The 25,545-nt window shown below is 33.6% G+C and overlaps 2 protein-coding genes across 3 annotated transcripts; one reads left to right on the forward strand and one right to left on the reverse strand.

The window, feature by feature from the left end:
• The first annotated feature begins 3,895 nt into the window (after nucleotides 1–3,895).
• Nucleotides 3,896–6,972, forward strand: LOC133854958 (cytochrome P450 CYP82D47-like). Of its 2 annotated transcripts, none has more exons than XM_062291241.1 (3): nucleotides 3,896–4,026; nucleotides 4,624–5,746; nucleotides 6,217–6,972. In XM_062291241.1, the coding sequence occupies exons 2-3, from the start codon at nucleotides 4,760–4,762 to the stop codon at nucleotides 6,838–6,840; spliced, it is 1,611 nt and encodes a 536-aa protein (XP_062147225.1). In that variant the 5' UTR covers nucleotides 3,896–4,026; nucleotides 4,624–4,759; the 3' UTR covers nucleotides 6,841–6,972. The 2 variants fall into 2 exon arrangements, with proteins under 2 accessions (XP_062147225.1, XP_062147226.1); XM_062291242.1 differs by having other exon boundaries at nucleotides 3,903–4,037.
• An 8,942-nt stretch (nucleotides 6,973–15,914) lies between these two features.
• Nucleotides 15,915–19,288, reverse strand: LOC133853943 (putative receptor-like protein kinase At3g47110). Its single transcript, XM_062289963.1, has 3 exons — nucleotides 18,923–19,288; nucleotides 16,678–18,856; nucleotides 15,915–16,336 (listed from the first exon to the last, which is right to left on the reverse strand). The coding sequence occupies exons 1-3, from the start codon at nucleotides 19,286–19,288 to the stop codon at nucleotides 15,915–15,917; spliced, it is 2,967 nt and encodes a 988-aa protein (XP_062145947.1).
• Between the last annotated feature and the right edge of the window lie 6,257 nt (nucleotides 19,289–25,545).

Here is a 25,545-nt window from a genome sequence, read left to right on the forward strand (position 1 = left end):
GCCACTGTGACGACTTGTCTATTGTTTGTAAAAAAAAAAAAAAAAAAAAAAAAAAAAAAAAAAAAAAAAAAAAAAAAAAAAAAAAAAACGGGTTGTCACAATATTAGCCCCTCGGATTTCGTCTGAATTCAGGACCCTGGATTGGTCCTCAAACCTTGAGCCTTGGCCAGACATCTCAGTCTTCATTTATTGGTACAGTTGATTCAAGTCAAATATATGCATAGGACACCGTGCCTGACAAAGGGACAGAGGAAGACTAGATATTTATCATGACAAGATTTTCTCTGGACAAAAGGGAGAAAAAAGGGAATGTGCACATGTATGTGATATAAAAAAAGGAGTATCTAAACTATTTTACAGTAGGATCAATCACCCTCTCTCTCACTCCCTCTCTTCTGTAGATACTCGATTGACTTGACCGTTGGAAGAGGCTTCGCCGGCTAACCCCCGGCGGGTCTTTGCTGTTTTGCAGGCCAAAACATAGACGAAGGGATGTCTCTGATGATGCCACGTCACTGCGGAAAATTCGACATCAACACGATACACACGTGATTCTCTTGATCCGGCAGCACAAAGGGACACGCATCTTCTCAAGGCGCCGATAATTCTGGGTTTTGTGGTATTTGAGTTAGTTAAGATCCGATACGTTCCATTGTTTCCAGCAAAGAGAGACGAATTTGGAAAGCATGTTATTCTCCAAAGATGGGCAGCACCTAGCCATGTGTCAGTTTTTGCTTCACAGAAATACATTCCAAGCAAGACGTGATCTTCCAGACCTGAAGGTCACTTTTTCCTTACACGGACGTGTTTTCCATAACTAGGAGAGCAGCATCGATTCTTTCTTGCACAAAGACACATTTTTCTTACCTAAAGCCGTGCATGAGCTCTATATATACGAGCTTTTCATGGAAACTAGGGGGTGTGCGCAGAGGCGCAAGACTTTTACATTATTTTTTTATTTTATTTTTCTTTCTCTTGTAATACGAGATGTGCGGGATGGCACTACTTTGGATAAATATTTTTATCCCAGTCATACTCTTTTCTTTTGTAAGTCTCTTAAGTTTGAATTAGATTTTCTTAATAAATTTAGTATTTTATTTTTAGCCATGAGTAGCTAATTTTTTAATTAAGATTGACGATGAAACCTACCTAGCTTTGATAATACTTTCATTCTTGTTATTTTATCTTATGCAACTCCAATATTTATCAAATTATTGTTTAAGTCCAATATTCAATTAATTGATTTATGTCTTTTGATTGGATGATTATTTATGAAAAATTGGATATTCAATGTGTTTCAACCGATTGATACATCGAATGATTTGGTTGAAAGAGGATATTCATTGTGATTTGTTTGTCAAAACGGATACATTGAATGATTTGATTTCAATTGGGTGTTCGTTGTGATTTGTTATTAAGTTGGATTCATTGAATGATTTAATATAATTTTTACAGAACCTTGAACAATGAATATGTCTTAATTGTTTATCGGGTGTATGAATAAAATACAAGAATGCGTTGTTTGATATGGTGAGATGGATTCTAAAACCTTAGTGTGTTTTTTTATTGTTTTTAATTCAGTTTTTATTTAGTTTATTATTTTACATTATAAAATCCCAAAATTCGAAACAAAGTTAAGATAAAATTAGTTTATATAGAAATTAAATTTCACAACACAATTCCCTGTGGATTCGACCTCGCACTTGCACAACACTATATTGTAAACGATTTGTGCGCTTGCGTGTATTAAAATTTGCACATTAGGAAGCATAGAAGAGCCTTAGTATATTCCACATCCTTTTGGTTTGGTGATTGAATGTCTCGAAAACACCGTGAAGAGATGTGAGAAACATATTTGGGATTTTTGCCCTGACCGGGCTACCAAGGCTCGTAGGACTAAAGTAAACATACTCTGACATGGCAGTGATTTGCAAGAACAGGGATCCATACCGTTTACCAACTCCATAGATTTGCGGAATCACATCATGTCGTCAGACCTAACGGACATCCTGGGGTCCCTAAAAATTCGGATTTCTACCCATCCCCATTTCGGGTTGGACATGTGATCCCAGGAAATCCGGAATGCACAATTCAAGGCACAGTTCCTCCACCCACTCCAGAATGCCTATAAATACATGACTCCCCAAGTATTTGAACATTGGGATTTCTTTACTTTTGCTCTCACCTACTCGCTTGACTTAAGCATCAGAGAGAAAAACGTCGGCCAACACCCAACGTGTTCTCGCTGTTTTGCAGAGTACACTAAGGCCTGAGCTACCACAGGAGCAAACCGAGTTGTTAAAAGAACGAATTAGGAGTTGACACATCACCAAACCGAAAATTGCATCAACAGGTGGTTACCATGTCCCAAAAGGAACTTGGCTAATTAATCACAAACCTTTGGAAAATCCATATAGTTCCACACATATGGTCAGATCCTTTGACATTCTAGCCAGAAATATTTCTCACCACCCAAAAAGATATTGATATTAGGGGTAAAATTTTTGAGTTAATCCCGTTTGGAAGTGGTAGAAGAGTTTGCCTTGGAATATCTTTTGGCCTTTAAATGAAACACTTAGCACCGGATAGTTTCTTACAAATATTGTATGAGATCTCAACTCCTTCGAATGCGTTGGTACGTTGATATGACTGAGAGCCCTGAACTAACGAACTTGAAAGCCATTCCAGCCACTTGAAGTTCTCATCACACCACACCTACCTTCCAAGCTATATGGATTAACCACCGTCTAATTAATACAATTCATGGCCATGGATAGGCCTAACTACTGTGATGATACGATTCTCATATTATATATGAATATGCATATTATTGCAATCCCTTTATTATTAGGGATTTGATTCTTGTACAACACCAATACAACAACTGTACAACAATCCCTCACATGAGGGTGGGCCCCAGTATGTGGGACGCACCCTCATGTGAGGGATTGTTGTACAGTTGTTGTATTGATGTTGTAAATCTAACATTTTCCTTATTATTATGAAATATTTTATGATAATTATATGATTACAATCTTTTCATTACTCAATGTTTTTCTTATAATTATTAATAACATAAAGATAAAGAGCTCCTATATATCTTTTTTTTTTTTTAAAAAAAAAAAAAAAATCAATCATTAGATCTGTTGGACCCACATGTAATTTTTGAGGAAAAATACATATAACCCCCTCAAACTACCATCACATTGTTAATGTCATTCCAAACTACAAATTGTATCAATCTCACCCTCCTAAACTACCGAAAAATGTCAATATCCCCCTAATGACAAAAATATCATTCATAAAATTATTAAATTTTTTAAAAATAAACTAAATTTTTTTTTTTAAGTTTTTATTTTTGGTTTTTTTTTTAAAAAAAAATTCATTGTTTTTCTTTAATTTTTTGATTTTTGATTTGTTTTTTAAAAATTTATTTTTTAATTTTAGTTTTATTTTAAATTTATAAAGACATTTTTGTCTTATTTAAAAAAGTTTAGATTCATTTTTATCTTTTTATTGATCTTAAGAAACATCGACACAATAGAGGTGGAGCCGGCATTCAACTTTGGGGGGCAAGGTTGAAAAAAAAAAATTAAAGGTAAAATTTTAATTTTATTTTATTTTTTAAAGATTTTGTTTAATTTTTATTTTTTATTTTTTTTTTTCTGAGAAACCCTTGGGCCTTGGGGTAGGCTAGGCCTTCAACGCTGTATGTGGTTCCGTCACATACAAAATTAGTAGTTTGGAGATATTGATAGTTGGAAATGATTATTTGTATTTTTTTTTAAAAAAACGAAAGAATAAATCAAAGTTACAGTTGATGTGACCACGTCTTCACACTGCACATGGGAAAAGCGGAACAGTGTATATGAGATCTCAATTATTACAGATTCTCAACAACTCTCAAATCTCACTCAATCTCAACCAAGCAAAAGATAAAGCTTTTGTGGCAATAGCGAGAGGCGAGAAAGCTGAGAGACCACAGTCCGTCGGTCTGCCCGTGCGTCCACTGTCTACGCGTCACCGGTAAGTGCAACGTGAGTTATCTGTTCCTTTGTTACTCCTCTGTTAATTACTTTGTGTAGTCTCTGATTGTGGCTTTGCATGCCACTTTAGGAACCAAAATATGGTTCAGCTTTCGAAATTTGGGGCTTTTTTGGAAAGAAATAATCGTAAGAGAGCAGTTGGGAATGAAGGTGGTGGACCGGTGGTGCAAGCCACCGTCTGGCTTCACTGGGTGGGAGACTTGAGTGGGGGTTGGTTGAAACTTGCCATTTTTATCTCAGCTGGCTTTCAGAATAGAAGTAGAAGTTGTAGATAAGTCTGCAAGTCTTTTCCAAATTCCAGTAGAGTTATACAATTCTGTAGGGCAAATATATTTGTGCAAACCATTTTTTTTTTAAATACTAACATTTGTTGTGGAATTCATGCGGGTGAGACTGAGTATTTGGGACCATACATATCAGACCCATCTTAGTTCTTACATTCAAAAAAAAAATGTACAAATAACACTCTTAGAACTTTATGACCAATACTCTGTACAACTTTGAATTTGTTTTAATCAGACTGTCTTATTTATTGGTTTTACGATATCTTGTTCTCACATCTCCATCTCTTATTTAGTGGACCAAAACGATGTGGTTCGATTGGTTGCATGGCCCAGTCAAGATGATCACGTGGTGTTAGCAAATCTTGAAATGAAGAGGCACAATATTTGACCTTGAATATATACAAGCTAGGGACTGCGCGCAACAAAACCATGCACCTTCTCCCAAAACCTCTATCCAGAAGTATGCTCTTTCCTCATGCATCCTCTGCAACTTTCATGGCCAGTATCTTCGCCTTTTTTCTGTTCCTCTTCTTTCTATTATGGATATTAAGAAGGGCCCAAATAACTGCTCGTAAAACAACACTTCCACCACAAGCCGGTGGCGCGTGGCCTTTGATTGGCCACCTCCACCAATTACGAGGGACAACACCGGCCCATATAACATTGGGTAACATGGCCGATAAGTATGGATCGATCTTCACTATCCGGCTGGGCGTACATCGGGCTCTGATAGTGAGCAGTTGGGAGATAGCAAAAGAGTGTTTCACCACTAATGACAAAGCCTTTGCCAGCCGTCCAAAAGCTATAGCTACACAACTCATGGGCTACAACTATGCCATGTTTGGGTTTAGCCCTTACGGTCCTTACTGGCGCCAAGTGCGTAAAATAGCCACCCTCGAGCTCCTATCAAACCACCGCCTTGAGATGTTCAAAGACATCCGAGTGTCTGAGGTAAATACATCTATAAAAGAGATATATGAGGTCTGGGTCAAGAACAACAAGAAGTTGGTAGAGATGAAGAGATGGTTTGGGTCCACAACCCTAAATGTTTTATTTAGGATGGTTGTAGGGAAGCGATTTGATGGGACTGCAACCAAGGATGAGACTAATGAAGATAACGATCAGTGGCAGAAGTTAGTAAGAGATTTCTTTGAGTTGAGTGGTACGTTTGTGGTAGCAGATGCTCTTCCTTACCTAAGGTGGTTGGACTTGGGAGGGTACGAGAGGGCCATGAAGCGAACTGCAAAAGAATTTGATGATGTCGTTGAAGGTTGGTTAGAAGAACATAAGCAAAGGAAAGTTTCTGGTGAGGCAAAGGGACACCAAGACTTTATGGATTTGATGTTGTCTATTGTTACTGACGACGAAGAGATCTCTAATTATGATGCTGATACAATCACTAAAGCTACATGTCTGGTAAGCTTTTGATATACCCTATAACTAACTTCACATGTATATATACAACAAGATGCATGTTCCTTGAATATTATGAACATATATGCATGAATATTTCGTTAAGTAGAGTGATTATCATTGATCAACTAGCTAGTATCAAATAGGCATAGGCATCATAGAGTTCATAGTTGTTTTGTAACCATTTTGATGATACATCCAAGAGAAAGATCATCAAGTCCATGACGAGAAAAATAACAATCAAATTAATATATATAATTGGCTTAACAATGTGAGGGAAGTACTGTTGGTTTATGGAAATTCTTCGTTTTAACAAAAGAGAAGTATATATGGTGGATATCCCCCCGTGTTGTCAGGTTGTGAAACTATATATATATTTGGTTAAGTCTATCCAAAAGCTAGACGGCTAGTGGTCCAATATTCAAACTTTTTTTGCCTGACCATCTAAAACTTCGACTTTGGTACTTTTGCAGACCCTTATCCTAGCGGGCACAGATACTACAACAGTAACAATGACATGGTCTCTCTCTTTGCTTCTTAACAACCGGGAAGCCCTAAAGAAAGCAAAACAAGAGTTAGATGTTCAGATTGGCAGGGAGAGGCAAGTAAATGAATCTGACATGAAAAACCTGGTCTATCTCCAAGCTATCCTCAAAGAAACAATGCGTTTATATCCTGCTGGACCGCTCTCTGTCCCGCACGAATCCATGGAAGACTGCACTTTGGCTGGCTATCACGTTCCAGCAGGCACACGACTTCTTGTTAATCTCTCAAAGCTCCATCGAGACCCACATGTGTGGTCTGATCCAAATGAATTTCGGCCAGAAAGATTCCTAACAACCCATCTGGATGTTGACGCTAGGGGCCAGCATTTCGAGTTTATACCATTTGGCACCGGCAGAAGAGGGTGCGCGGGAATCTCTCTTGCGTTGCAAGTTATGCATCTCACACTTGCCACCTTGTTGCACGCTTTTGAAATTACAACCCCGTCAAATGAGCCCGTGGACATGACTGAGAAAGTCGGACTTACCAACATGAAAACCACACCACTTGAAGTCCATCTCACTCCACGCCTTCCTACCCATGTATATGCATGATTTGATGATTAGATATTTGATCATTAAAATGCAAGCTAGTATATATTTGGTTGTACTAATAGTACTTATATATGCATGAAAATTGGAATCATGTACCAGAGTTCTTAGACATAAAGTATCTAAATTAATATATATTATGTTGTCTACAAAAATATATACATGGATGTATGGGCTTTGTTAAATGGAGAGGCGTCACTGGGGCGAGCCCCTCCACGTACGTGCTTCTGGAATCCTAAAGTGCATAAAAACCAAGTGTTATAAATGGTTTTCTTTTTACGTATAATAAAGGTTATTTTTCTTAATCAACTAAAAACATTTTCAGGTTGACCAATATTTTACACTAGGCAGACACTCAAAATTAGAGAACATTTTTTACAAAATATTTTACGTCAAAACAAAAGAGAATAAATAAATAAATAAATAAAATTAACCCTGAGATCAACTCGACAAAAATTCAGCTCAAACTCATATACACTGAAATAACTTAAATAGGTCCACTAGTAAATCAATCCAACGAATAAAAAAACTTGATTTGTAATTTTTAAAGCCCACCTAATACACTGAAACTCGAACACAGAGCAGCAGAAACCAAAATCGACTTTAAACAATTCAATGTATCTTAAAGCCCACCTAATAATTAGTTTGGTTAGCAAAAAAACAAATAAAAAAATACAATAAAAAAAGAAATAGAAACTCAGAACCCCAGTAACCAAGTTCCAAGTTCTTTTTTTCACTGATACATTTTCTCATAAACCAAACAAAACATACAAGTAATTTTTTATTTTTTTTATAAAAAAAAAAAACTTCACTTAACCCATTAACTTCTATCAATTTTGCAGTCTCCTTCCAAAATTTGAAATTCTCAATTTAGTGTATGTAATTTTTTAATTTTTTGCAATCTCACCCCTCCTATTAGGGTTTGAGGTTAACTCAGATGGTGAAATGAAAAAATAACCTTTATACCTCTATAAATTTTATAAAATCACCCTTAAATTACAATTATTATTATTATTTTTTTTAGAAAAAAAGTATTTTGAAATTTTCTAACCCTTGAGTTAGGATTTAACGGAAAATCCTAACATAAGGGTGAGATTACAAATTTTTTAAAGTTCATCACTTCTAATTGATAATTTTTAAACTTTGGAATAAATTTGCAAAAGTGACGACAGTTGAATAAGTTAAAGTGAAGTTTTCCCTTTAAAAAACAACGAAAAATATGACCCATTTACTACTTTCCCCTCTTTTTTCTTTTTGTTCTGCCAAAAAAAAAAGGAAATTAATTTCAAGCGCATTTAGAAAACAATAACGTTAGACATTTTCATTTCCTTCTCTCATTCAACCATGCATGATTGAAAAAAAGAAAAAAGAAAGAAAAAAAATCTAGTTTTGGGTTTGAAATTCTGAATAAAGATAGATCGAGATGCAATGACAAATAGGTTGAGATATAACATAAATAAGAGAAAATACCTGTCTCTGAAATCTGTCACCAGGCCATGAAAGAGAGAGATGGAAAAGTGCAAACGATGGGGTTACTTTTGGGGTACCCATGGCAAGAGATAAGCACCAAAGCTGGGCGTGGGAAACTAAGCGCCAACACAGAAAAGCGTGCCAATAGGCAATAGCCTTTTATATTTTTGTGGGTTTTTATTTTATTTATTTTATTTTATTTATTTTTTATTTTTATTTTTAAGTACATTGAAATAAGGAAACAAACCGAGTAATCTCACTTTAGAAATTAAGAGTTTATTAAGTATCTATAAAAAATAGATAATTTTTAAAATTATTATTTGATCAATCACACGTTTAATGGTAATTTTAAAAGTTATCTCATTTTTTTATGGACACTTAATATACATATAGAACTACTCAAACAAACTACAAAGCACGAAGGGATACAACCCTTTTCAGCAAGAAAATGGGGTTGGATCTTTACCACAACATATGAGAAAATATGGAAATGAGAAAAATAGGTGGGAATGCATCGAGAATAATATTACATTATCTTCGTCATTTTAATTACAATATTTTACATATTAGACCTTATTAACGGATGAGTGTTAAAATATTACATAAATGATTTAATCCACTCATTCTTATTAGTTTAAGTTTTTAGAATAAATAATGATTTAACATAATATCATAATAAAAGTTTTGAATTCAAATATTGTCTCTATCATTTCACTTCTCATTTTAATTAAATATATCACATATTAACACTAACTTATTGAAAAGAATGTTAAAATATCAATTAAATAAGTAAAATAATCATTTCATATCAGGCTATCAGACACATCACCTATCTTAAACCCATCTTAACTAAATTGAGTACAAACAACTAAAGAGCACCAGTGGCTGCTTCCATTAGATTTTCCTTAAATGTAGAGAATCAAATTACTTTTTAATTACATATTCAAATAAACTCCACAATTGTTTTCTTTATCTTTTCTTTATAATATTTAAAAGTTTTTAAAATTAAATGTAAGAGGAAAGAGAGATGAAGAAAAATCATTTAAATACTATTTTAAATAAATGCTAGAAAAAAGAGAAAGCTTTTTTTATATTAAAATAATGTTAAGAGAATCACTTTTACTTCTCTAAATTTAGTGTTTCTTTAATTTAAGGAATAGCAAAAAAAATTTGTGTCAAAAGTTTTTTTTAGGATTTTTCTTTATGTTTAAGGAATGAGATGAGTTTTAAGGAAATTACTGTTACTGCTGCTACTTAAAAATAAATAAATAAATAAAAAGTACACGCATATCAACATATATTCTCTCTCTTTGAGGGGAGGATATAACACACCTGCAAACGAGTCCCCTCCATTGCCAGATCATATGATAATTTAACTTGTATTTTTTATTTTTTATTTTTTTAACTAGTGGCCTTTTGATAAATGCATCTACAAGTAGCGCACTTGGGTTCAGAGTTGTAATCCAATGTTCAAGCTTAGTTTGTTTATTTATTTTTCGAACACAAATCAAATTCTAATTTATTGTCCATTTAAATAGTTTGTTTGAAATATAATATTTTATCATTTCAAGACACAATTTTTGACCACTTTGCACATATAATAAGGTGGTCCCCTTGTTAACTTTAGATTTTTTACACTACAAGAGTTTTGTATATTGATAACTTTAATCGATTATCTACCCAAATATAGACTAATGCATTCATCAACGACCTTAACTGAGAAACTAAATTTCCACAACCTCATTTATTTCAATATAAAATGTTTTATGTCCGCGAGACAGAGTGAGATGACGAACATGAGCTACAGAAGAAGAGAGGGGTGAGATTAAAATCTAGTGCAGTTGTCTACCCATATTGCATATAATTTGGGTAGGCAATTGTGGAGTTTACCTGCTCAGACAGTTTGGCCCCATATGAGGTACTCTTACAATAACATATCTGAAGGTATGAGAGAGTGGCGAAAAATAATTTACGTAGAAGCGTAGAACATTTTACGCATAATGAAATTTATTTTTCCTCATTAACTAAAAACATATTCGGTTGACCAATGTTTTACGCTAGGCAGACGTACACCCAAAATTAGAGAAAATATTTTACTTCAAAACAAACGAGAAAAAAATAAAAATATATAAAAAAATCAAATTAACCCTGAGATTAACTTGGCAAAAAGCTCAAACTCATATACACTGAAATAACTTAACTAGGTCCACTTGTAAATCAATCCAACGAATTAAAAAAACTTGATTTGTACTTTGCATGGATTTCCCATTTCATGAATCATGAAGTAACATCAATCATTGTCTGATAATCAGTTTGTTCGGCGAGAAACTCGAACAAAGAGCAGCAGAAACCAAAATCAACTTTAAACAATTCAATATATCTTAAAGCCCACATAATAATCAGTTTGTTTGTCAAAAAACAAATTAAAAAATACAATAAAAAAAAAGGAGAGAAACTCAAAACCCCAGTAACCAAGTTCCAAGTTCTCTTTAATTTTCACCGGCCGATACATTTTCTCATAAACCAAACAGAACATAGAAGTAATTTTTCTTTTTCTTTTTTTTTTTTTAAAAAAAAATAGAACTTCACTTAACCCCTTAACTTCTATCATTTTTGCAGTCTCCTTCCAAAATTTTAAAATTTTCAATTTATTGTATCTAATATTCAATTTTTTGCAATTTAGTTAAATGGTAAAATAACATTTATACCACTGTAAATTTTATAAAATTATCATTAAATTACAATTATTTTTTCTTTTCTTTTCTTTTTTTTATAAAAAAAAAATGGGAGTATTTTGAAATCTTCTTACCCTTCCGTTATGATTTTCTGTAATTCTAATAGAGTGATGAGATTGTAGATTTTTTAAAGTTAATTACATTAAATTGATAGTTTTTTAACTTTGAAAAAATGGTTCAATAAGTTAAAGTGAAGTTTCCCTTCTAGAAAACAATGAAAAAATGACATATTTACGTACTTTCCCCTCTTTTTCCTTTTTCCTTTTTGTTCTGCCAAAGAGGAAACTAATTTCAATCACATTTAGAAAACAATAACGTCAGACATTTTCATTGCCTCTCTCTTTCAACCATGCATGATTGAAAAAAAGAAAAAAGAAAGAAAGAAAAAAAAAAAAATCTACTTGAGGTTTGAAATTGTGAATACCTATCTCAGAAGTCGCCATGAAAGAGAGATGGAAAACGACGGGGTTACTATTGGGGTAGCGATGGCCAGAGATAAGCACCAAATTTGGGAGCGGGAGACTAAGCGGCAATAGGCAGTAAAATAATCATTTCATATCGGGCTATGAGACACATCACCTATCTTAAACCCACCTTAACTAAATTGAGTACCGGTGTAAGATTTTTTTTAAAAAAAAACAAATGAAATTTAAAAATAGTGTTTTTAAAATATACGATTTAAAAAAAATAATTTTTAAAAACGCAATTAAGTGTTTGGTAAAATTACAGTTTAGCAATGACATGTCACTTATGTGTCTTATGACGTGGCTCTAGGACATGTGTCGCGCATATAAGGGTGATAACTGGTACTGATGTGGCAAATTGTTAGTTTTTTGACGGAGAAATGGACGGTGATACTATCTCTGTCTTTCCCGTATCTCAGGTACTATTTGTGATACGAATTAAAGCATAAGGGGCAAAAAATAAAAACTTTAAATCACATGTAACAAAAATGTGTTTAACCCTTAATTTTTTTCAAACACGAATCGAATTTTAACTTATCATCTATTTAAATAATTTGTTCAAACTCATTTTATTTATTTTTCAAACGTACTCGAGGTTGTTCACGAGCTATTCAATTAACTTATTATTTTCATATTGGGGCAAAACCAACATTTTTTGCTTGGGAGGCTGAACTTACGCAAATAAATAAAATACATAGATTTAGTCATTTTGTGTGTGCGCGCATTAATGTAAAATAAAAGACAAAGAAATTAAAAGTGGTCGGGTTGTTGAAGGGAGAAAAGTGGTCGGGTTGACTAAGTTGTGCTTGTAGTGTATGCTCATTTCATTTGCTTCTCAAGAATTTCATTATCACCCTTTTTGGAGTTTTATAATTTTTCCTACAATTCATTTCATATTTAATTAAAAAAAAAAAAAAAAAACCCTCCAAATACCTTAGCATTCTTTCATAAGTTTAGTACTCATGCTTTTATTTGTGCTTGCATAACTTTATATTTCAAGAGTCACTTTTCATAATAAGATAGACATTAACTATACACACAATATATAAATAACATAATAATTCTAAGACATTATAACATAATTTAACATAACTTAAACATAATCATCAAATGTGTTGATCTAAGACGGATCATCATCAAGAATAGGAAAATATTACAAACCAAGTCTAAGATCATCATCTCAAGTCATCAAAACACGTACAAGATAACTAAATCCATATTAAGCCTCATAGCCAACGTAACTCAATAGAAGGTACAATACCACACGTACACAAACCCGATGAAAGTGAACAGTTCCTCTAGCTTGTGAGTCCGCATGTACTCTACCATCTCAGGGTTATCCACGAAGAAGATTCTAGCTAAGTCGTCAATAGAAAGTCTCTTGTGTCGGTTCTCATACCGAATCATCCTCGAACTCGCCACTAAATATAAAACAACCCATATTTACAGGCGAAAATATAAGTGTAAGTCAACAACTTAATGAGTAATAATACACGAGGTAACATGTTATCCTATGATGAATTCAATCGTTATAACAAAAGGTTTATAAATCACAACCAATATAATGGCATAATGTAAAGTTCTCTGTTAAATGACAGTTATATCATAATAATGCACTACATATATAGTATATGATATTTAAAGTGAACATGTCATAATTCAATTTCATATGGTCTATCAAAGCTCTTAGTCCCTTCTTGGTAGATTTAGTGTAGTCCTGAGGGACCTATAATACAATAATGGTGCCCCGGTGAAGTACACATACCGTCATTGTTAGCGGCCCGATCGGATTTAAGCCTCGGGTGATCCACATTACTAAAAATATTGTCATTGTGACCCTATCTATACACTGTGCGCCAATCACTTATAAAACTATTGGATCCAAGGACAAACATAAACATAAATCTCTCGACCAGATTAACTTGTATAATAATAGCACATGGTCATCATCCATGCATGAAGTACTATGTCATACGATGTAATTAACCGTTGTTTTTTACATACATGCATTTACAAAACTCATATATTTTATCATTCCATTATTCATCACTCATTTTCACAAAAGAATAGTTCATATTATTCAAAAGCTATTTCATGCGAGTTGTGCTTATGCATGTTTGATGCATAAAAAATCATGTCATGAAAAAAACATAATAACAAATATTTGTGAGTTTCACTCATTTGGCTCATAATCTTGCTCTAGGTATCTTCCTTAAAAGTCTCAAACTTCTAAATCTGTGAAAGGATCACAATCAGTCTATGGTCTTATGCTAAATATATAGATTCTAAACCCTAAACTATTTCAAAATAGACTTACTGCTTGGCCTCGATCATTCGGTAGGAAGTATCAAACATTCAGTGCTCAGAAGAAACCCTAATTTTAAAACCTAAGGTCCTAACTAATCCTCAAACCGACACATCTAAGGTCCTACTAAAATTCTAGACATTGTTCTACACACGAGTAACGTCTTCAAGCATATAATAGCTCACTATTGACTTTAAACAACCAATACATAACTAGATCTAGCTAGGATCAATCCTTATCATAACTCATGGGTTTACTTTAAAGTTCTTAAACAGAAAGTTGTCCATGCAAAACCAACAAGATATCATGATCTAAAGCATAAAATCTCCCACTCAATATCCATCACCTAAACTAGCACATTAATCCTAGGTACTCAAACCTACAACTAAGAGGCTAAACCTATGAAAATAAAGCTCAACAGTAGCTAAAAAATGATATTCCAAGCTAACAGTAGTAATAGAATTGAGGTTAGGCCAATAGGATTACTTCTCTTCGAAGACAAAACCACAAGAAAGCACATTCTCCCTTCAAAACCCACCCTTTCACTCTCACTAGGGTTCTTTCAACTGAAAGATGACAAAAATGGAAGCTAAAGGCATACAAGGTGTATTTAAAATAGCCCAAGCACAAACAAAATAAGCTGAGGTGGTGAAATTAATTGCTCCCAAGCTGTCTTCAAACTTTCACCAGCGATCGTTTAGGATCCAATCTCAAACATTCTCTCTCCTACTTCGAACGTTCGACCCACACAGAAAATTATAAAAAGTCCAAAATTTTACTTCTTCCACTTGGAATCGACTCCAACATTCTTGAGTTTTATTAAGGCACTCTTAACCCTAATTAATACTTGGGGTGTTACAAAATTGGTTTTTCAATATTTAAGCAAAAACTATCACAATTAGGTTGAAGCATAAACATAAAATGATAACTTTGAAAGAGAGAAAAATGGGTTACTTACAATAGTGTGATTTTTGATCAAGAAGAGAAATCGATGAGCTTCTCCCTTGCCAAATAGTGTGGTATTTTATGGGATAGTGAAGTGTAGTAGGTGTTCATGGGTTCCTGGAAGCTTGGGTGTTTGGCGAAGGCTTGAGAAGGGTTGATAGGAAGTGAGAAAAGGGGGGGAATGGGGAAAAAATTGCAATGGCCAAATGAATGGGCAGCCAAGCTTGAAAAAAGAGGGCTATCGATTCAATAAAGCGACTTACTCCAAGAACCAATGGTTCTCACCAAGTGTCAAAGGTTAATTTCACATAACATGTGGATCCTTGTGGGTCCTATAAGGGAAATAAATTTTCCACATTACATTACCCTACATCAACTTTACACCAAGACACATAGGGTGTGTGACCCATACATGTGGGTCCCATATAGATGGATTCCACACCTAATGTGTCTTGATGTAAAGTTGATATAGGGTAATGTGATGTAGAAATAACACATCTCGTCCTATAAATTTAATAATTGATTTAGAAAAGTGATGTACAAAAGATGTACAAGAGATATGCAAAAATCATTTCTCATTCATAATAAACTACCTAGGCCCAATATCAATGGCCCACACATCTAAGCCCATTACTCTGAACCAGTGAACTATTTTCCAACGGTTTGCAGTTATATTCTTGGTAGGATTCTCATAACTATGAACCAACAACAAAATATCACAAATAACAAAAAATAATAATAAAATAATAATAATAATATATGTTTATATTGGCAATTCATGTTTGGCACATAATGAATCTTATTAAAAGACAAGAATTATATTGTCAAAAAAAAAAAAAAAAGAGGCAAGAATTAAGATATAATTACCGTGTAAAAAAGTGAGATTACTATTTTGAATATGATAAAAATTGTATCTCCCCTTTGAATATGAAGAAAAACATTTTTTTTTTGATAAAAAAAAAAAAAACATGACAAGAAAACTGATCAACAAAATTGCAGGGCCAAACGGAGTCTCCAGAGTGGTTATATACCATTTTATTCTAGAAACGTAATGTAAGCAACATATAGTCTTGATGCTCCTTTTTTTTGGCTTTTTTATTTTTATTTTTATTATGATATGAATGGCAACTGATCAAATAAATAAGTTAGCGTACCTAGCTAGCTCATTATTCTTCTGTTCCCCTTCTTAAATTTAAGAAATGCATCTCTAATTGCACTTAGTTTGTTGACGACTTCATTTGTGGGCATCCGCTCATGAGGTGATGTTGCAGAGCACAATAGTCCAATCTGCAATACTGAGACCAAACAATCCTCCACTCTGCTTCTGGCATTGAAATGAGGATTTACTTCTTCATTGTTATCGTTATTTGTCTCATCATCAACATCTTCTTCAAATGGCATTGATGAGTCCACTATATCCATGACACATTCCGGCAAAGCCATTGCAGTGAACTTGTGAATGCTCAGGCCATCTTTGAACAAGTCATCAGTAGGTCTTTTCCCAGTGAACATCTCCAACAAAAGTACCCCATAGCTATAAATATCTCCAAGCACGGAAACTTGGCCACCCATCCCATACTCTGTAATTTATTAATACATGATCATTAAGATAGTCTTCTTCAAAACTTAAGAATTTATAGTGTATATTTATATATACTCTCTCACACACACACACCCATCCCATACTCTGTAATTTATTAATACATGATCATTAAGATAGTCTTCTTCCACACACACACACACAATGGAGCTAAAAATTAGACTTGGACTTATCAAAATTAGGCTTGAGCTCTCGTTGAAAACATACCTAGAGGAATGTACACACACACAATGGACCCAAAAATTAGACTTGTACTTATTGGACCTAAAAATTAGACTTGGACTTATCAAAATTAGGCTTGAGCTCTCGTTGAAAACATACCTGGAGGAATGTATCCGACGGAACCCTTCAGTGCAACTGACAAGTCTGACATACTTTGATTTTTAGAAGGATTATGTGATGTTTCAATTACAAACTTTCCTAATCCAAAGTCACCGACATGGGCTACTATATCTTCATTGAGGAGGATATTGCTTGGCTTTACATCACAGTGAACAATTGGCATTTGGCATTGGAGATGTAGATATGCCAATGCATAAGCAACATCCATGGCTATGTTCAGTCTCTGAATAAAGCTCAAACTCCTACATCGATGTTGCTCATCCTCTATAGGATGTAGCCACTTGTCTAGGCTTCCATTAGACATGAACTCAAAAACTAGACTCTTAAAGTTGTTCCCTTGATGATCAATGCTTGAGCAAACAGTAATAATCTTAAGGAGATTACGATGGCGTAAACTTCTCAAAGCATTGCATTCATCAATGAAACTCTTGGAAGCTCCTTGATGTTGAAGGTTTAACACTTTAACTGCAACAATTACTCCATTGCTAGAGAGAACTCCTTTGTATACAAAACCAAAACTTCCAGAACCGATCAAATTGTCTACAGAGAAACCATTAGTTGATGCTTGGAGTTCTGCATAAGTTATATAGGGTAATTGGCCATCCTTTAAGGAAGATGTGGTCAAAGGTCTCTTTCTCCAGTTTTTAACCATAGAACATTTGAGGAAAAAACACAATAGAACAAGTACAAATATAACTATGCTAGCGACAATAATTACTACTTTGAGTGCAAGGCGTTTCACGGATAAACGTGGACTCTTCTTGTAGCATTTTGGTAAAACTAATTCTGGGACACCACCACATAGCTTGTCATTTCCAAAGATTGAGATTGCGCTTACATTTGAAAAAATCCCATCACTTGGCACTTTCCCTTCGAGATCATTATCAGAAAGATTGAGATGCTTAAGTGACAAAAATTTGCTGAGAAGTTCAGGAATTTGCCCAAACAAGTTATTGCGCGAAAGATCTATTTCTTCTAAACCTCTTAGTGTCTCTAGAGATGGAGGGATTGCTCCTTCAAATGAATTACCCTCCAAATGCAAACGTTCCAAACTAGTACAACTACCAAGGAAAGTAGGAATTTCACCTGATAATTTATTCTCCGAAAGATCTAATTCCCCAAGATTTTTTAAGTTACCCACTTCAAATGGCAGTGTGCCTGTCAAAGAATTATGAGACATGACCAAAGAAATCGATAATGAAGAAATACCAATAACCTCTTTTGGTATGGTACCATTGAGATTGTTACTAGAAAGGTTTAGTTGAAGTAAATTTTGGCAGTTTCCTAGGCTTGGGGGTATACTTCCCTCCAATTTGTTCTCCTCCATATAGAGCACTGTCAATGTAGTTAAGTTTCCTAAGGAGGAAGGGATCGGCCCTGAAAATTTGTTATGGTCCAAATATAATCCCTGTAACTGCTTCAGCTTCCCAAGAGCATCAGGGAGACGACCACCCAAAAAGTTATGTTCTAATCCCAGACGGGTCAAGTTAACAAGGTTGCCAATCCCTCTGGGGATGCCTCCATGTATCATATTAGAACCCAAAGTAAGAATATTCAGCTGGGAGGAAAGATTGGCTGTGGAGCTGGGCAATACTCCACCAAATCGATTATAAGCAAGACCCAAGACCTCCAAACTAGTACAGTTAGCCAAAAAACTGAGAAAATTCAGGCCATCAACTTTCCCATTTCCAAGATTATTGTTATCGAAATTAATTCTAACCAAGCCACGCAAACTTGCTAGATTTTGAGGCACCATCCCAGTGAGACCATTTTCTGCGAAGTCAAGCAACTGAAGTCCAGAAGCATTTGACAATGACACGGGAATAGGTCCTGTGAAACTATTAACACCGCCGGCAAATATTTCAAGGTTAGGAAGAGTAAGGCCAACATCGGGTGGCAGGCTTCCATGCAGTTGGTTTTGAGTAACAGAAAAATAGTATATGGAAGATATATTATAAATGAGAGGAGGGATAGTACCAGACAGATTATTCCCATAAAGTTGAAAATATCCCAAGCCTGATAGACGGCCAAGCTCACTAGGTATGCTACCTTGTAGATTGTTCAGGTGAAGGTTAAGAATAGACAGAGAAGAAAAGTTTCCTATCCACGATGGGATAGTTCCTGTAAGGTTGTTGCTGCCAAGTTTCAGGTGAACCAACTTTGACAATGAACTGAACTGCTCTGGAATCTGCCCAACGAGTTTGTTGGCACTAACATCAAGCACTCTAAGTTGTGCACAGTGACTTAAATTAGTTGGAAGGTTCCCACCATAGTAATTCCGACTCAAGTTGAGATGCTGCAGGCGCTCTAGTCTTCCCACTTGTTGAGGAATTACACCATCGATGCTGTTGTTTCTCAGGTTGATTCCAGTAAGGTAAGTAAGATTTCCAATAGAAGGTGTTATAGAGCCAGCCAATCTTTGAGCTTCCAGGTTCAAAACCATGACTCTTTTACTGGCACTGAAAAGGCTGCATGTAACACCAAACCAGTTGCAGAAATGGGTGGAGTCATTCCATGAGCTCATGATTTGAAGTGGGTCTTCACTAATCCGACTCTTGAAGTCAAGTAACGCCAAGCGATCAGACGACATCGTCTCATCTTCAAAAGCGGGAATTCTTGCAGATTTCAAACTTGGGCTCATAAACAAAAGAAGAATTCCATGAAAAAATATTAAGAAAATCCACTCGGATTGAAGACAAGAGTGCCCCATCTGGTTGGAAATATATGATTATTTTCAAATAGGGACCAAGTCTGATACTGCTTCATATGAAAATATTATAAAATTCCAATGAGAGTTATGAAAACAAAAAAAATGTTGTGGGTCGACTGATTGGGATAGAAAATATAGATGGCGACGTGGCGTGTCATTCTGTTCCAGCTTTTCAATTTCATTCTTAGAGTAGTTGCCGGCTACCTATTATAGCTTTAGCCCCACTTATTAGGTAAAGAAATTATGGATCGAGTTAGTTTTATTTTAGGCCCACTTATTAGGTAAAGAAATTATGGCTAGCTCCTAGTATCAAAGGAAAATGACCCTCTCTAGTTCAATTGAATTGGAGAAGATTTATTTAGTTTTATAAAATTATCCTTTCACATTTTTATAGACAAATTTACTCTTCAAATAACACTAACCGGATCCTCTCTAGTTGACTACAAAGGATTCAAATGCGGTATCAAAAGATTGGTCTCATCGATACGATTCATATGATCCTCATCTCATGTTGAAAATAAATAAAGAATATAGGAAAACTTACAAAGGCAAAAAATATATATGAAATTTAGACTATAAGGCTCAATAGTAATGACAATATCTTTAGAACGTATTTTGTTTCCTTTCAAGTGCTAAGGGTATATGGCAGAATGGGAAAAGATTTTTGTGCAACTTTGTTGTTCACCTATCGCTACTCATGACAGAATAGTCTCTAGAATACAATGAAGTCCAAAATGTTACTTTAAAATGGCACTTTTTAGAATAATAAAAAACACCCTCATGGAGAATTGGACAAAAAATAAATTTGTAAGAGACAAGAAATAAGCTATATGCTTCTGTGTCTAGCTTGAAATAATGGGAAGCCTACGCCACTTTAAATAAAAAATCATATTTATAGTGATTTTTGACCATTGAAATAATGGTCACAAATTTGTAACCACCAAAAACCCCTTCAATAATACATTTAAGTAACCACAAAAAACCTTAAATAATATATTTAATCTCTTTTGGAACCACCTCCTTGAGAAATTCAGATTCTACATGCAACATGCATTTTCATGGTCGAAGGTACGTAGAGCACTCCCAATAAACTATCTCCTCTTTTAAGCTAATTGTGATTTATCAGCAAAATGTAGACCGCTTTACCTTTCATTCATCTGCATCTGCATCTCCATCTCCGGCCGGCCATCTCTATGTACTTTCTGTAAAAATAGGAGTAAATGCAGCGTTGCCGTAAGGCATTGGAATTGGAAGTTAGAAGTTTAATTAAAAGCAGATGTCAAATCCTCCTTGAAATTGATTGTTTTTCTTCTCAAAGGTAGAGACTAACGTTTGGGTAGTGGGAATTTAAAGACGATTTTGTCCCTCAGTCTTCCAAGCACACCCTAAATAGGCTTCAAATGTCAGTATACACATTTCAAGATACATGGTACAAAAGAAGCAACTACGTACATCTGATTGTCGTCAGCGTACATACATATTATATGTCTTACAGCACTTAGCAAATATATGTCTTACAGCATAGCCAGCAGAATCCATTGAACAAATTTACAAAAACATTCAAAGTTCAGACAACAGTGCACTGTCACAAAATTACAAAAGCATTTTGTCTATACCCTTAAACTGAATTTCAAAACTAAGCTTAACTATAGGAAAAAGTTAAGCTTAAGAGCATGGAAAACATGCAACTTTTAAAAGTCATTGATTAACAAAAGAGAACCTTTTGCTTAGAGCCAACTGACCAAACCTTGGATGCAGTATACAAAACCATCAGGAGGTAAACTACCCAAAACATTAATGAAAGGTGCCCAAAATAACAACCTCAGACCAAAAGCTGGTTATCCTAAGGTTGTTTTCTAAACTCCATGACATTGAACAAATTCAGCAGCTTTCCTCAGACGAAGTATAAAAATCCGACGCCAGATCGCTAATTTCTTCCACCAAAATGAGAGATTTGACTTCTTCTCGCAGCTCGAATTTTGCACACTGTAAGTTGTGTTAGAAGAACATAGAGGGCCTGAATGATCCTCTGTAAAATAAACTAAAACAAACAAATCATATATATATATATATATATATATATAAAAGCCGAGTTCTTCCTTAGAATGTCATAGAATAGTGACACGTGGTATGAACCTATACTTTTTAGTGATTAAACCAGTCATTTAAGTACTGAACCGGTCTTTTAAATAAAATTGAATTTGTGGTTGAACAATTTTTCATTTGAATGTTTATGAGATTTTTTTTTTTTTTTTTTTTTTTGTTCATTTGCTTTTTCGAATGTTCAGAATTATATATGATTGAAATATAATAGGTATCACATTGACATTAAAAAAAATTCTTGCTAATTTTCTATTTTATATTTTGATAATTAAAATCGTGGTTTTCTTCTTGCTATTTTTCTTCTTCATACTTATTTTCATTCTAAACTACACTTATGGGAACAAATATTTTAACATGTTTTAATTTATATGAATTAAACTAAAGATAAGGGTCTTATGTATTAATTTATTTAAATGTTTTATGAGATATTTGTTTTTCTTTTATGTGATTTTTACGATTTTCACTTGTTTTTTGTAAGTATTATTCTGCTTTTGAAAGTCAAAAATGGCAAAATTTTATTTGATTATTGTGCACAAAAGGAATATAAATGTTTTGAAAACACTAAAGAGTTAATTAAGCATTAAATTTGAAATGTTTTTTTAAAAAAAAAAAAAAAAATTCTCACTAATTTCTACCTCTTTCTCTTCCTTAAAGTAAAACTGGAAAAAAAGAAAAAAAAAAAAAAAAGAAAAAAAAATAAAGTAAAATTGAACTGCTCCATGTATTTCAAGTGAAATAAACAGTGCGTTTAATATTCCTAATCATCTCTTCCATTGAATAGAAAATGAATAGAAACATTTAATTTTGTTGCTATTAAATTCTTACTAATTTCTACCTCTCTCTTTCTTTAAGTAAAATCTTTTACTCCAACACTGTTTCCCATCCCACTAAATGTTCATTACAAACTAAACCTTAAAGAGTTAAACGTCAGTTTTTTTTTTTTTTTGGGAAATGTTAAAAGTCACTCCAATATTTCTCACTTTCTCAAATAAATATATGGAGAAGTAATGGTTTGTGCCTATGCAAAACTGCAATGTTGTTTACATTACCGGAGAGTGGTGCTCAAAGTAAAGAGAGCAAAATTTTTGCTATTGTTGGAACCTTTTTGTTTGTAATACTGCTATAGCCTTTTTTTTTTCTTTCTTTTTAGTTTGCCTTTCAAGTTTGTCGGGGCTGTGTTCACTAAAATTGTAAATAATATGTTTATATTTATTTTATGTGCTTCTGTTTTTCTAATTTGATTTTTTATCCTTATTTTTGCATTGATAATTCATATTATTTTTTTATTTTGTTGAAAAAGTAGTTTCTTTTACGCTATATATAAGAATGATGGTCGAATTAAAAAATATCTATCTGACTATAGTTTATTCCTACACCTATAAATTTCTTTGGAACCGGAAAAAAGTATATAAAAAAATAATTATTTTCTATTATATTAGTGGTTATCATTTTACATATATTTTTTTTTACTTTATTTTCTATGATTTTGTTTTTTCTTTACATTTTATTTTTGTCCCTATTTCCTAATTTATATTATTTTTTTGTTCTAATTGCTTTTTTTTTTTTTTTTTTTATATCCTTCAGTAGAGTACCCAAAGGCCCGAGCCACCGAAAGAGCAAACCGAGCCGTTAAAAGAACGAATCAGAAGCTAACACGTCATCAAATCGAAAACTGCACCAACAGATAGTTACAATGTCCCAAAAGGCACCCGGCTAATCACAAACCTTTGGAAAATCCATATAGATCCACGCATATGGTCAAATCCGATGACATTCTTGCCAGAAATATTTCTGACCACCCAAGAAGATATTGATATTAGGTGTAAAATTTTTGAGTTAATCCCGTTTGGAAGTGGTAGAAGAGTTTGCCCCGGAATCTCTTTTGGCCTTCAAATGATACACTTAGCACTTGCTAGTTTCTTACAAATATTGTATGAGATCTCAACTCCTTCGAATGCGTTGGTACAAATATTTTCATTACTCAGTGTTTTTCTTATAATTATTAATAACATTAAGAAAAAGAGCTCCTATACTCTTTCTTTTTTTTTTCTTCTTTTTTTTTTTCTTTTTTTTAATTAACCATCGAATCAGTGAGACCCATATGTAAGTTCTTAATCTGAAAGTCTTCAAGCTCTAGTCAAACTCGGATGCTGGTTCAGTATGCCGACCATGCACAAACCAGTCAAGTGAAGCAATTTCTATTCTCGATAGGATCAACCGTTACATCAAAATGATGGAAAAAAATGGCAGATAGGAAGGAAAATCTCAGTCATTGGCCCCTTTTCCTTTGATAGGATCTAAGAAAATCTTTCTGAAGACAAAACAAGAAATTAAAAGATAACGCGTTCACGGTTGAAAATGATTTGAGTGTCCTAGACGTCTGATAGCGGCGCACAATTTTGTTGAAAAAATCTCGCTACTTAACCAAGTAATCAAGGGCCTACAAGCTGATTGAGAGTACTCATTGACGTCTACAGTTTTCTGGACAAATTTTGGGAGTGCTCCAAGGCCCCAGGAATATGACTTTATGGCCCCGGAAATATCGCTTTTTTCCATACAAGATGATTTAATTAGCCTTCCTTTCTATTCTATTACCATGTCAATTTCTTTTAAAAAAATAAATTTAAACGCTATCGAAGCAGAGTAAAATATTTTTGGGTTAAAGACGTGGTTTTTTGACTTTATTTTTTTTTATTTCTTATGTTTCATTTTGTATTGTAGATGATACTTTGTTTATGGCTAAAGACTTGACGAAAGTTCTTATGTTCCATGTCACTAGCCTTAAAAAATTGACGTGTCCCTATGATTAATTAGAAAATTAAAAAAAAAACTTTTAATAAAAGGTCATTGGGGTGGTTCGGTCATGCCCAAAGAGCAAAATGGGAGTTGTCGAAACCACCTCGACAAGGCAAAAAAAAAAAAAAAAAAAAAAAAAAAAAAAATCTAGGTCAAGAACCCAATTAGAAAATAATAATAATAATAATAATAATAATAATAATAATAATAATAATAAAAGGTCAAAGAACCTAACATTTTTTTTAGAGAAAAATATATATAACCCCTTCAAACTATCACCACATTGTTAATGTCTTTCCAAACTACCAATTGTGTGAATCTCTCCCCTTAAACTACAGAAAAATGTCAATGTCCCCCTAATGACAAAAATATCATTCACAAAATTATTAAATTCTTTAAAAAATAAACTATAAAAATTATTTTTATGAAAATCTAAAATAAAAAAAAAGGTTATACAAAAAAAAAAAAAATAGAAACGATTTTTTCTTTCTTTTTTTTTTATTCTTTTTTTTTTCTTTATTTTCAGTTATTTTTTTCGTTTGTTTTTTTTTTTAAAAAAAAAAAAATCGTCCTTTTTCATTTTTTCTTTAATTTTTTTAATTTGTTTTTTAAAAGTTTAATTTTTAATTTTAGTTTTTTTTTTTTCGAATTTATAAAGAAATTTTTGTCTTAATGAAAAAAGTTTATGGTCATTTTTGTCTTTCTGTTGGTCTTATGAGAATATTGACATTTTTTGGTAGTTTAAAAGAGGATATTGACACAATCAGGGGTAGAGCCAGCATTCCAACTTTCGAGGGGCATGATTGAAAAAAAAAATTTGGGGGGAGGGGGAGAAATATAAAAAAATAAAAAAATTCAGAAGTAAACTTCTAATTTTAATATTTTTTTTTTAAATTTTTTTTTCTTGAAAAAACCTTGGGTCTTGGATAGTCAGGCCCCCAAGGCTTTATGTGGCTCTGCCACTAGATACAATTGGTTGTTTAAAAAAACATTGATTGTTTAAGGAAAGGAAATTATGCATAATGTTTTATTATTATTATTAAAAAACATAAAAAAGCAAAAGAACAAATCAAAGTTACAGTTGATGTGACCAAATCTTCACACTCACATGAGAAAAGCGGAACGGTGTATATGAGATTAAGGGCCGATTGGTGTATAACTCTCATGCAAAGTCTTTTCTCCATCAGATTTATGGAAAGTGATTGCCTGCACTGAGGGGGCCATGTGAGGGGGGGGGG

This window comes from Alnus glutinosa, chromosome 13 (assembly GCF_958979055.1).
Source record: "Alnus glutinosa chromosome 13, dhAlnGlut1.1, whole genome shotgun sequence".
Classification (NCBI taxonomy): Eukaryota; Viridiplantae; Streptophyta; class Magnoliopsida; order Fagales; family Betulaceae; genus Alnus; species Alnus glutinosa.